The following is a 14,554-nucleotide window of genomic DNA, read 5'->3' on the forward strand; positions in this document are numbered from 1 at the left end:
CAGGACATAACAGAGCCAAGCTTCAAAGACACCATATTTAGCACACAGTTGTTAAATACCCTCCCCTTTGACCAGGAGCAGCTGAAAAAGCAAACCTTCCTGGCTATACACTGCCTTTCCCCTTCCATTGTCCTGATTCTTGAATGAACTGCCTCAGGAATCCATGCCCTACCAAGATTAATTTAATGAACACTGACCAGGGAGGCAGTGGATTTAGGTCCATATTTGTAATTGTTATACATTCTATGTAGTGTAACTTGTTTTAGTGTATTATTTCTGTAGATTTGTGTCAATAGCTTTTGTAAATAAATATATATTTTGATTGAACTTTCGTTAAAGAACCCTTATAAACAGGAATACTTATGTACATGTGTATATAAGAATAAATATACACATTTACATAAATATATCCTTGGTCAACAGTTGGCCTGGAACATAGTATTTGTACTTGGATAGAGAATTGGCTAAAATATACAAAGAGTGGTGGTAAATGGAACATTTTCTAATTGGACCAGTGTTGTTAGAATTGGACATTGATGTCTAATGGGTGTAAACAGAAGTAACATATCCCTAATAACATTCAATGAATGTCACATAAGTGTGTCAGAACAATTCATTACAAATGGCAGCTTTGAGGGATGGATAGTTCTGATTTAGCCATTTGTAACCCTAGCGTAAGGACATTAAAGTCAGTTTTTAAAAAAATTCGATTCATTAAACATGATTGCACTCCTTTTTAAGGGGCAGATTTATTAAGGGTTGAATTGAAAATTTTAATTTTCAAATTTTTTGATGTTCAAAACTGTCAAATTCAACAAAGGAAAATTCCAAACTGGATTTTATTTCTTAAAACAAATTTGAATTAGATTTTCGACATTTATCATACTCTGACCCTTTAAGAATTTGAATTTGACTATTCACCACCTAAAACCTGCTGAATTACTGTATAAGCCAATGGGTGAGGTGCATTGACCAATTTGGAGTTGCTTGTTGCCTTCCTGACATTTAAGTTTTTTTCTGAGAAAAAACTCGAATCCAGTTTGGTCGAATTTGTATCAAATTCTATTTGAGTTTTGATTTTTTTTTTAAATAACCCCCAGTCGAATTCCGAGTATATTTAAATGTAGTAGAGTTTTAAAAAAACTCACATGAATTCAAAATTTGACCCTTGATAAATGTATCTTGAGGAGGCACATTTATGAAAGGTCGAATTTCAAATTCATGTGAGTTTTTCAAAATTCCTCTAAACTCTCTTAAATTCAAAATTCAACCAATCAAAAATTATTATTAAATAGAATTTTTAAAACTCAGATTAAATTGAAATGAATCGAAAATACAAATCGAATTCAATCAAACTTGATTCAAGTTTTTTCTCCAAAAAGCACTTGAATGTCAGGTAAGTTGAAACATCTCCAAATTGATCCATAGACCTCTCCCATTGACTTAAACAGCAATTTTACAGGTTTAAGGTGGCGAAGAATCAAATTATTAAAATAGTATGAATTTTATTTGAATTTTTTTAAGAAACTCTAATTGAATTTGGATAACTTCCTAGTCGAATTTGACAGGTTTGCCCATAACATTTTTTGAAAATTTGACTTTTCAATTCGGCCATTGATAAATCTGCCCCTAAGTGTATAAAACGAGTCGATAAAACTGTATATTTGCCCTGTCTCCTGAAAACAAACTTGTAATAGCTTTGCCAATCAATTGATGTCAGGAGGAAAGTTTTGGATGTCAGCTCTATAACCTCTTAAATGAATCTCCCTTGAGACACTGAAAATTGCACAAAATGTCCTAGAGGACATCATAGATAAAAAAAAAGATTTGGGGGAGACTCCCAATGGATGATCTATGTAATATCTCAATTGATCTTTCTTCTCTTGTTTCAGATATGGAGAATTGCATGATATGTTCTGAAGACCAATGGTCCAATGAGAGTAGAGATAAATGTATAATGAGAGCAATTGACTTCCTTTCTTATATTGAACTTCTTGGTGTGGCTCTAACCAGTGCTTTAGTTCTGTCTTTTTGCTCAGCTGCAGTTTTTTTGCATAGTCCCATTGTGAAAGCCAATAATCAGGAGCTCAGTTACATTCTTCTTCTTTCCCTCATACTATCTTTTCTTTGTTCTTTACTATTTATTGGAAGGCCAACAATAGTGACCTGTTTGTTGAGACAAACTTCATTTGGTATCATCTTTGTTATTTGTATTTCTTCCATTTTGGGGAAAACCATTACTGTTATTATTGCCTTCAATGCCACTAGACCTGGGAGCAGGCTCAGAAACTATGTTGGTACCAGGGTCCCTAAATATATTCTTCTACTATGTACACTCCCTATGGTTTGCATCTGTGTCCTTTGGATGATAATCTCTCCTCCATTCCCTGACCATGACACTCACTCTGAAACAGGAAAGATCATTTTGCAGTGCAATGAAGGATCATCTTGTGCATTTTACATAATGGTTGGCTACATTGCCTTGTTGGCTTTTGTGAGTTTCTTTGTTGCTTATCTTGCCCGTAAATTACCAGACATATTTAATGAAGCACAATATATAACCTTCAGTATGTTACTGTTCTGCAGTGTGTGGATCTCCTTCATCCTGGCCTATGTGAGCACCAAAGGCAAATATTTAGCAGCAGTGGAGATATTTGCAATTCTCTTTTCCAGTGCAGGAATTCTTTGTCTTATATTTATACCTAAGTGCTATATTATCTTTTTTAAACCACTAGTGAGCACTAGAAGTCATTTAGTAGAATCAAAACTGTAATTATAAATCACATATTTCCTTAATAATTAAGATAAGATTTGATAACATTTACCAATACTGAAAGTGTACTTGTACAATATGAAACTTTTTACAATGTCTTAGAAATACCTCGCATTTAAACATAATCAATATAAGATACTGTATATCTTTCACTTTGTTTCATCAACTCTTCCCCTGACTCTGGGCTTCCAGGCTCCAATCAAATTAAAATCTGTATGTTCAGTAAAGAATTTGTTGTGTTTCTTACTTTTGCAAAAAAAAAATTCAGTTGTTGGTAAACAACACGTCAAGAGAATGTTAGTTTGTGTGTGCTAACAGTCTGACCCTGGGCCTGTCAATGGATGAGTATGATGCATAAGGCCAGTGTCACAAACAACCCAATAATTAGTAGCCTTAAAAAAATATTAATATTTATCAGACACACTTTTGTAAAACAAATTATTATCCTGGCATATGTGAGTGCCTGTCTAATATTTTAATTTGTTATCATCAACCTATTTGAGCTCTAGATCTGCGGCTGGCAGAAAAAGAGCCATTGTTAAAAGATTGTGCAGAATGGGAAACCTGTCAAGTATTTGATTTATTGAGAAAAAGAGATCTAGCACAAGGTATGAAAAAATGTTAAGAGGGAAAAAATTTATAGCAGAAATCAAGATTTTTTATGGCATCAATTAGGATATTATGTGATATTTTATGGCATTCAGTGATATTTAAAGGGTGTATTCACCTTTATATTGACTTTAAAAAGATTTTTCAGTGTAAAAATAAAAACTGAGTAAATAGATAATTTGTGTAAAATAAAAATATAATAATATAGTTAGTTAGCCAAAAAATGTAATGTATAAAGGCTGGTGTGACTGTATGTCTAACATAATAGCCAGAACACTACTTCCTGCTTTACAGCTCTCTTGGTTTCCACTGACTGGTTACCAGGCAGTAACCAGATTACAAATTATAGTTTACATTTTTGTTTTAGTAACTTTACTAAAAAATGTTTTTTATTTTGCATAGCCTATCTATTTATTCTATCAAAGATCTATTGGAAGGTACAGTATCAAAGAAACCAGCAGCATCATTCACAAGGGGATCATCAACACCCACATAGTAGAAGCCTTAGCAAGTACCTTTCTGAAAAGCAGAGTAATACTGTAGGCAATTTTAGACTTCTCGGAAGGGAAGCACTGTGGAGTAAGTTCAATCTAAATATTGCACTGATTCAAGAACCCACAAAAGTTCTCTGGTCACTTGCATATTAAAGCGGAGCAGGAATCTTAACTTCAGAATCACCCCAGCAGAGGGCGCCAAGATGATTGAACAGGAATCTCTTGATAGACTTAGGGGCACATTTATTAGGTCCGAATTTTTACTTTGAAAATCTTCACCATACATCTCTCAACTATGTCAGACATTAATTAACTACCATTAAATATTCAAAATGCAAGAATTAGTCTCAGCAAATGAACTCTGGTGTTATGTCGATAGCAAAAATTCATCAGCGCAAAGGTTTCTAAGGGAATTTTCTCTAGCATAACTTTTTTCCTAGTGAAACTACTTACGCTTATGGCAATTTAAATATGGTGGGTACATGCAGGACAGATGTATGTCTTTATTAGTTATTGTTAGTGAAATTGTTGGAAGTGGCAACTTATTATTAAAAATGTCCAAGGAAGCAAAATAAAGACAGAAGAGATCCTTTAATGCCCTAGACATGAGCCCACCCTAAAACAAATGTGGCATGGTTTTCAAATGGTTAAAAAAGTTTAAATAACATATTTAACAGTTACAATATATAAACATATTCCCACATTAAAATATGAAAAAACTCCAGTGCTTTGTCTTTTTTATGACTTTTATGGAATACAGGATATGATGTCACTGACATAATAATGTTGAGGATGTAGTTTCATTGTATCAATTCACCAGGTAGAATCTAGCGAAATAGATGATTTGGTGAAAAAGTGTAACATATCACACTAAATTTGTGGATTAATGGTCATTCGCAAAAGTTCACAAGCTCTGAGCTATTTAGCTTGTGAATTGTCTTCTTCGCCTTTTAGTCAATTGTCAAATAAGATGCAAATTGTCATTTTTGGGACTGTAACAACAGAGCCAGCTTGAGCAATGAAGGAGGGGCATGGGAATGCCAAGGGGCAAATTTACTAACCTGCGGAGTTGCGCTAGCGCGGGCTTCGCCACAGTTCGCCGCACTTCACCAGGTTGTCGCTAATTCACTAAAATCCGAAGTTGCGCTCAGGGAGGCGAAAGGTTGCGCTAGTGTTAATTCATCAACGAAAGTGAAGTTACGCTAGCGATGCCTAATTTTTACACGGCGCCAAGTTAAAGAACAATGGACGTATATGTAGCAGCAAATACATTACACTACACAAGCCTGGGAAAGCTTCATAAAATAAAATAGAGTTGTTATAATGCCCTACACATGTGCCCACTGTATAGTTTAGGTGCCATATGTTAGGAAATGTAGGGGGGAATTTACGATCTTTTTCAGCCTATCACCCTTAAAAAAGGAAAAGACGCCAGCATTTTTTGGGTAGTAAGAAAAATTTCAACTTTTTTTGAAGCAAGCCCTATCTACTCTATTGCACTTCGCCTGGTCTGAGGTGGTGAAGGCAAGTCTGGCGCAAGAGGTAACGTTCAGTAAAATGCACAAATTAGTGAATTAGCGTAGTTATGTCCCTTCGCCATAGCGCAACTTCGTCTGGTATAAGGGGGCGAAGCAGCGCTAGAGTAGGTCCAGTTCGCTAGCAAATTTACGCCAGCACCCGTTAGTAAATCGGCGAAGTAACGAAACGACGTCATGCTGGCGAATTTGCGCCAGCGTTAGGCGCTTTGTGCTTTAGTGAATTTGCCCCCTAATCTTTCAAACTTCGCACCTGAGTTTATCTCTCAGGCAATCCCACCTGGACACACTCATAATGCTCAAACTCAGTAGGTAGATTTATTTGGCAGGTGCAACAGATTTAGCAATACAGCAAATCATACAGGTCCGGACAGAGAATTCTGCCCTTCACATTTTGCTATACAATTTTATACTCAGATCAAAACATCACTGACATTTTAGATTACGTATTTTACTTGAATCAATCTTATTAGTCATTGGATTTTATTATCAAGCATCATTTCTTACGAAGCAGATTTTTATGCATTTTTTTTTGCATAACTTCTCCATTTTCTTATATGATTTATTGACTGAATTCTAGGGGCTTTCCATGTGCCAAGCAAAAAAATTTTCAATTCCGATAACATTTTGTACACTAGCAAGCAAGGACTTTAAGCTTAACCCTTTACTAGCCTGACTTTGAGGCCCAGTTAGTATATTCAATCTTAATAACTGTTCATGAAAATAAGCTGCCATCTATAGAATGTTGTAGCTGAACTGGCACCCATTCAACAGATGTTTGTCAAATTGTTTTGGTTTATTTTGCTTGTTAAAACTAATAAAATTTACCTTTAAAACATTGATAAGCATTTAAGTTTTTTTTTACGGTTTTATTTGATTGAATTTCTTGGATTCAATTTTTTTTTTAATAAATTTAGGTTTAGTCCAATTTCAAGTTTATTCAAGTTATGAAAAAAATCAAGAATCAATCCAAAATGCAAAATCAAATTTGCCTTTGCATGTTCAAATCCCAAACACATTTTAGAATAACAGCTATGTTCAGAAATATCAATAGATATTTGCAGCCCAGTTCCCAATGTCTTGTAGAATTTCAGAATAAGACATAACAACAATTAAAAGGAGAGGTTATTTTCAGAGCAGCCACAATCCTCTGCTTTTCAGACTACTGTATATAAAGGAGTTCACTGAACTTAGACTGTCACAGACTGGATTTCATTTACTTTATCATGGAGCCTTATTGCTTGATAAAAAACAACTGAACTTTTTCATTAAACCATACTACAACATAGTACTTACTGGAAGGATATTGAAATAGCAAGCCCAACTCTGTAAAACAGTTGATATCTTCTATGCATAGTCTTACAAACTTTCGCACTGAACTGTAAGTACTAGGCAGCACACTTAACATGCTCTCTTACCTTGTGCGGATGGCTTTAGTTACAGTATTTATACAATAGGGGAATCACATTTTAAAAGACAGTCTAGAACAGAGTTTTTTGGGGGGTTCCAACCTTGTTTGAAGTCCAAATTCTTTAGCTCTTTATGCTCATAGTAAGGTTACTAAAATCTGTTAATACATCACTCTAGAGTATTATTCAGCACAACAAATCAGCATTGGCCCCTTGTTTTACCCTAAATGTTCTCTAGGCTGCTGCTCCCCAATATTCCTCAAATACTTTTATTTCTATAGTTTCATTTCATTTCACCTGATATGCACATGTGAAATTTTGTTCATTTCCATGTATGGTTCACATTTGTGGCAGATGTAAATCTATGGTTGGTCACAATTATGCTGAGAATCTAGGGAAATAACATGGCAGTTTATGGCTAAAAAAGTACGCACTGCATGGTGTTTATAAAATCCTATTCAGATCTCTCCAGTTCCAACACATTTTGGGGTATGGTTTGTTTAATGAACATCATGATATCCCGCTATTTGACACACCCCATAGAAATTCCAGTTACCTGGAATCTTATTTTTTATAAAATACAGATACACCTTGAACACCTTGAGCAACCAACCATGGATCAACCGTTTTCAGCCAAGAACGAGTAGAAAAATTAAACAAAATATTGATTGGTTGGCATGGGTTACTGTCCAGTGTAGGTAAATGAGCTTCAGTGGTTACTTCAGTAATGAAGGGCCTTGACTGGGCTCTTCAGTCCAAAAAGAAGTCAATATTCAATTATCCTAGAAAATAGAAAAGCCACAGACACAGCCAACGGTTTACTCTTTGGCTCAGTTTTAATGTTTTAATGTTTCAGTTTAATCTGTATGCTCTTTTAATTCATGTTTAATAGGTTTTTATTACTAAATATATCCTTTGGGCTGCATGCTTAGCATCTTCCACTATTACAAAGGAAAGTGACTCTCATTTTAAATGAGAAAAATAGCATTTTCTATCTCTTGTACTTAAAGCCTATAATTTACATCTGATTTGTTGATAATAATGATCTCTGACTTATATTATAAAATGCATTTGACATTTTTAAAGGCTGCTTATGTTTTCTTTTATAGGAGGTATAAGGATGCACTGACCAGTCCTGGCAGTTTAGGGGGTATAATGACTATACTGAATATATTAATGAAAGCTACAGCCAGACTTGCTGTCACTTGGATGTTAGTAGCATTAACTTGCAGGGCGATAAAGAATCCCAATTCCCCTGCCTGCTCACTCAATGGGCAAAATGAGGAAGGCTACCTGCAGGAAGGGGACATTATGCTTGGAATCCTAACAGATATATTTGCTTTAAGATTCACAATTCCAGAAACCTTTACGGCCCCTCCTGAAACAAAATATGCAATCTTTTCTATGTAGGTATCTGTCTCTGCTGCATTTTTACATAATTTAGAAATGAAATTTCCACATGCTTCCACAAAGAATGGTACATTTGATTTTGAGATTAAGATTATTCTTGTTTCTTTTTTACATTATTTTTATAGGTTTTGGATGATTTGCCTTCCTTTTTTTGTTTCATTCTCGATTGCAATTTTGACGTTAAACTGTTTTGATTTTTATTACTAAACTTTTTGATCTGCTATCTATTTTCCAATCTGTTATTCAAACCAAATGCCAGGTTACTAGGGTAAATTGGATCCTGGCAACCAGACAGCTGCTAAAATTTCAAACTTGAGGGAATCTGAAAAAAAAAAAAAAATCAAATACTTATTAGAAGTTAAAGTCCCAAAAGGAGTGTGTTCTCCAGTTCAGTAGCAATGAAGCTTCTCTCCAACCTCCAATATATATCAAAAGTTCCAAAGAATGCTACTGATCATACCTCAGGAAAAAGGAGAAAAAACAAGAAAAATATATAGTGAAGCATTCTTAAATAAGATTGCGCCTCAAACTGATTACATTCACACACTATGGGGCAGATTTACATAGGGTTGAATATCGAGGGTTAATTAACCCTCGATATTCAACCATCGAAGTTAAATCCTTCGACTTCGATTGTCAAAGTCAAAGGATTTAGTGCAAATAGTTCGAAAAATCGTTCTAACCGTTCGATTCAAAGTATTTTAATCCATCGATCGAACGATTTTTCTTTGCCCAAAAAAAGCTACCAAAGCCTATGGGGACCTTCCCCATAGGCTAACATTGACTTTGGTAGCTTTTAGGTGGCGAACTAGGGGGTCGAAGTTTTTTCTTAAAGAGACAGTACTTCAACTATCGAATGGTCGAATAGTCGAACGATTTTTAGTTCGAAATGTTCGATTCAAAGTCGAAGGTTGAAGTAGCCCATTCAATGGTCGAAGTAGCCAAAAAAAACATTCAAAATTCAAAGTTTTTTTCTTCTAATCTTTCACTCGGGCTAAGTAAATGGTCCCCTATCAGTGTATTAACCCAACCTCAAAAGTGAATTACTCTCATGTATACTTAAAACACCATCAGATTAAAGTGCGCTTGTGCTTATTGGTGAAGAAAAGGTTTTTTTTAGAAAATAGGTGGGTACCCACACAGATTGGAACCCCCCTTTCTGGTGGTTTGTAAGTGCAATATATTTTTATTAAAGTATCTTAAAATGCTATCCGCACATGCCACTCTTTTGTTGTCCAAAAGGAAGGACCTGGGGAGAAACTGATCATTTTTGATATGTGAATCATATTCTGCCCGTCTGTGAATATAATCAACCACCTATTTTCTAAAAAAAACTTTTCTTCACCAGTTAGCACAAGCGCACTTTAATCTGATGGTGTTTTAAGTACACATGAGAGTAATTTCACTTGCACCAATTTTGAGGTTGGGTTAATACACTGTTAGGGGCCGATTCACTAAGGGTCGAATTTCGAAGTTAAAAATACTTCGAAATTCGACCCTCTGATTGAAATCCTTCGACTTCGAATATCGAAGTCGAAGGATTTAGCGCTAATCCTGCGATCGATCGATCGAAGGATTTTCCGTTCGATCGAACGATTAAATCCTTCGAATCGAACGATTCGAAGGATTTTAATCCAACGATCGAAGGAAAATCCTTCGATCAAAAAATCACAGGCAAGCCTATGGGGACCTTCCCCATAGGCTAACATTGACTTCGGTAGCTTTTAGCTGCCGAAGTAGGGGGTCGAAGTTTTTTTTAAAGGGGAAGTACTTCGACTATCGAATGGTCGAATAGTCGAACGATTTTTCGTTCGATTCGTTCGATTTCGTTCGAATTCGAACGAATTTAACCAATTCGATGGTCGAAGTACCCAAAAAATACTTCGAAATTCGAAGTATTTTTCATTCGAATCCTTCACTCGAGCTTAGTGAATCAGCCCCTTAGTGTGTGAAAGTAATCAGTTTGAGGGCAGTCTTATTTAAGAACGCTACACTATATATTTTTCTTGTTTTTTCTAAATTTTTCCTTTTTTTCTAAGGTATGATCGTAGCAGTCTTTGGAACTTTTAAAAAACAAAATCATCCAAAAAGTAATTACAAAAAAAAGGCTGAAAATTGCTTTCAAATATCATCCCCTAGTTACACTCTACTCAGGAATAGTATTTTAAAAATCAAAACATAGGGGAAAAAAACAAATAAAGACTCCATACGCAGATTTCCAACTCTGCTAAAAAAATACAGTCTCCTCATTTCTCAGCCCCCTCTGATTGCTTTAATTCTTTCCTTCCTGTAACTGCCTCTTAAGTATCTTTAGGATTCTTTGGAAGCTTCTAAGATTTGCTATTCGATCCCTAAAAGTTGTAATTGTTCTCCCTACATAAGTCCATTTCATTTCACAAGTTACTTTTATTTTTTCACGCTTTCTTTCTATGTTCTTATGTAATTAATGTGCTGTTGACATGTTATGCTAACAATGAAAGTTTTTCACTTTCTAAGACTTGCGAGTGCGGCCATTGCTGTTCAATATATATATATGTATATATATATATATATGTATATATATATATATATATATATATATATATATATATATATATATATAGAACAAAGAAAAAAAAAAAAAAAACCGCACACACAGGGCTTATGAAGTGCAAAAAAATAAAAAATTTATTGTAACGTTTCGGCTCCTGTACTCGAGCCTTCTTCAGGTGGTAAAGAAGGCTCGAGTACAGGAGCCGAAACGTTGCAATAAATTTTTTATTTTTTTGCACTTCATAAGTCCTGTGTGTGCGGTTTTTTTTCTTTGTTCTATGTATGATTGACTATAACCTGCACCCGGGCAATTGCCTAATGGATTGAGAGTGCTCCAGCTGCTAGAATGAGTATATATATATATATATATATATATATATATATATATATATATATATATATATATATATATATATATATATATATATATATATATATATATATATATATATATATATATATATATATACCTGTATATATATATATATATATATAAAATTATTTTTTTATTATTATTTTTTCTTTTCCTTTTCTTGCTCTAGATCATCCCTTCAGTATTATCGTCACTTTCTTGCTGCAATTTTTGCTATTGAGGAAATCAACAGAAACCTGAACATTCTGCCTAATGTGACCTTGGGATTTCATATCCATGATTCCTGGGCCAATGAGAGAAAAGCCATTAGCAGTATATTTAGTATTCTGACAGGGAGCAGTGATTATGTACCTAACTACAAGTGCACCCAGAACAGGATTCCCAGTGCATTCATAGGGCATCTATTGTCTTCAGTATCAAATGTCATGTATCAGATTACCAGCATCTATGGATTTCCCCAGGTATGGACCGTCTAAATTAAACATTTTTTTTTTCTAGACCATCCGATTTAGGGGATTCAAACGAACAGCCTAATTACACAAATCAACCGAGATTATGTTGTTTATGATGTTTTTAGTTCTGCTATAGAATATAGCTTGGCCTATCTTGTTAGAGAAGCTCCATGACATTGGCAAGGACAAATATAGAATATATCATTATAGAAATAGCAAGTTACAGATGTTTTATAATTATTTGGTCACAGTTAATTTTAGGAGATCTCTATATCATTTTATGAACAAAGTTATATTATATAACAATAGCATTAATAACGATAAATTGTCTATTAGTAATGAAGAAAATTTTTTCGCCAAGTTTCACTGTGAAAATGATGCACATAGACTACAATGGGTGAAAAAATTTATTGCATATCACATCTAGGGGCAAATTCACTAAGATTTGTAGTTGTGCCAGGCGTAACTTCGCCACACTTTGCCGCACTTTGCCAGGCGTAGTTTCCTCAGCGCTCCGCAAATTCACTAAAACCTGAAGTTGCGCTCAGGGGTAGCGTAAGGTTGGGAAGTTGCGCTAGCGTTGATTCGCTAAGCAAAGCTAAGTTACGCTAGCGATGGTTAATTTGCATACGGCGCCAAATTCAAATTTCAATTGAGGAATACCTACAATCACTACAAATGCCTGGGAAACCTTCGAAACATCAAATAAAAAAAAATGTTTTGCCCTACAAATGTGCCCACTGTATAGTTAAGTTGCCATGAGTTAGGAAATGTAGGGGGGAAGGAGGGGAGCCCCAAAAATGTTTTCGATCTTTTTCAGCCTATTACCCATAATATAGAAAAAAAAATTGAACTTTTTTTGAAGCAATCCCTATCTATTCTATTGCGCTTCGCCTGGTCTGAGGTGGCGAAGGAAGTCTAGCGTAGAAGGTAGCGTTCAGTACAATGCGCGCATTAGTGAATTTGCGTAGTTACGTCCATTGCGAAAATTCGACAGCAGGCCCGGATTTGCGGCAAGGCCGCATAGGCCCGGGCCTAGGGTGGCAAAAAAATAGGGGCGGCATGCCGCCCAGTCGCATTATGGGGACGTGTGCGTCCCCATTCAATTACAGCAGCTGCGCCGGCGTGCTGTGAAGGGGAGGTGAGGTGGGCGCTGGGACAGCGCGGCGGGCTGTTGGAAAGAACGTGGGAAGGATTGTGTAATAAACGCAGGGCTAGGGGCAGGTGCACCCGGGCCAATTACCACCAACGGTGAGCGGATTTTAACCGCTGTAAATCTTAATGCTATAGAGGGTCAAGCGGACAGAAATAATTTATATCAATTTAGAATCTCAGAATTGGTGTTGGGATATATATTTTTGACTCCCAAAGGCCCTTTATTCTTGCATAGGAGCTTAAAGGAGGAACCCACCACCCATGTACTTCCTGGCTTTCGAAAGCCTCATGCTATTACTGTGGACTTGCCCCCTGCACTGCAACATTAAAACTCCAACTGGCAATTCCCAATCTGGACATAATATATACCCACTATAAATTTAACTTGTGCCCCCCAAGCCTGGCCACAAATTTTGACATCACAATCCAGCTGAGAGGTTAGGAAAGGGTAGAACTCATCTTAGCAAAATGGATGTCCTTCCTTTCTCATTTCAACTTCCCACATGCTCCACTCCTTCCACTAGCATAGCACAGTGCAGCACAGTGCCCAGATAGCTCAGTAGACAGACAGGGGATGGATGCAGAGGGCTACCGTCACATTATTTGATGTGGAAGGCAATCTTTTACATTTTACATTTTTTTTCCTGGTACAAAAGGGAAAAATACCACAAGCGAAAATTCTAGACTACATTCATGAAAAATGCTGCCACCGAAAAATTGCTAAATTTTAGCAAGATTGTACCAGAGTAGAACATTCTTTCCTCACTAATGATTGACAATATACTGTAATGAGGTTGTTCTTAATTTCAAATTGCTTTGGTAATGTTCCAAACAAGTACATAGCTGCTGCTGTTTCCAATGCTTGACATGTATTAGCAAGAATAAAGTTCTGTACCTTAGTAAGGTGCAACAGATTAGCATTCTCACTGGAATGGAATGACTAAAATATCATTTTGCAAAACTGAATTAACATAACAGGAATTGTATCAGTTAGTAAAAATAAGGAACACGGAGAATATGATATTTTAGTTCATTAAAATTAAAATAAATAATTATTGTTTGTTGTTAATATACTAACCCTGAGAGTAAATACTGAGGCTACTTGCTTGAGATGGCTTTTAGATATGGTATAAAAGTGGAATGTAGTAAAAAACAGAATATACAAATAAAAATACATTTTAGTGGATAGAAGAGAATGTAGGAGTTTAGATTAGAGATAGGAAAAATTTGACGTGGAGGCAAATTTTTGGCGAAATGAAGCGGGTCATTTGCCCAAGCCTAGTTTAGTTTAAAGAAGAATTAAGATTCTAATGTACAGTGGAATCAACAAAACTCATTGGATTATGTATTAACTAACAATATTTTCACCTGCTACAGATTTGTTGTGAAATTGTTTTAGGCAGTTGCAAAAATGCTTGTGAATCTGCCATACATTTTGTTTCACCAAAGGAAAAAAAAATTTTTTTGCAAGAAGAAAAAAAGGCAAGAAGAAATGCTCTTTGACTTAAATGCATTTGTTGCAACCCCCCCCAACCTAGTAATGTAGCTGTTAGAATCTCCCCTACCAGTCAGTTCATTTCAGTTGAAATGAAGAAGCTGCGCAGATGAGTAGTGAAACTTTTATATTTTATATACTAGTTAGCACTGATGTTATTCCATCTAACAGCTACATTACTTATATTAGATAGCAGAGAAGTTCTTCCATTATCTTGAATTTAAATATGTAGGTTAACAAGAGATTTAGCTGATACAGCACTGCAAAATAGTGTATTCATGATTTATTAAATCGGACAGTTACGAAATGTGTGCAAA

At 35.4% G+C, this 14,554-nt stretch overlaps 1 protein-coding gene across 1 annotated transcript in view; it reads left to right on the forward strand.

Moving 5' to 3' along the window:
- The first annotated feature begins 1,322 nt into the window (after positions 1-1,322).
- LOC108699021 (vomeronasal type-2 receptor 26) overlaps positions 1,323-14,554 on the forward strand; it is a 28,708-nt gene continuing 15,476 nt past the window's right edge. Inside the window, exons 1-2 of the mRNA XM_041573935.1 lie at positions 1,323-1,396; positions 11,305-11,596. Coding sequence (XP_041429869.1) covers positions 1,323-1,396; positions 11,305-11,596 — 366 coding nt within the window. The remainder of the gene's footprint in view (positions 1,397-11,304; positions 11,597-14,554) is intronic.

This window comes from Xenopus laevis, chromosome 8L (genome assembly GCF_017654675.1).
Source record: "Xenopus laevis strain J_2021 chromosome 8L, Xenopus_laevis_v10.1, whole genome shotgun sequence".
NCBI classification, from domain to species: domain Eukaryota; kingdom Metazoa; phylum Chordata; class Amphibia; order Anura; family Pipidae; genus Xenopus; species Xenopus laevis.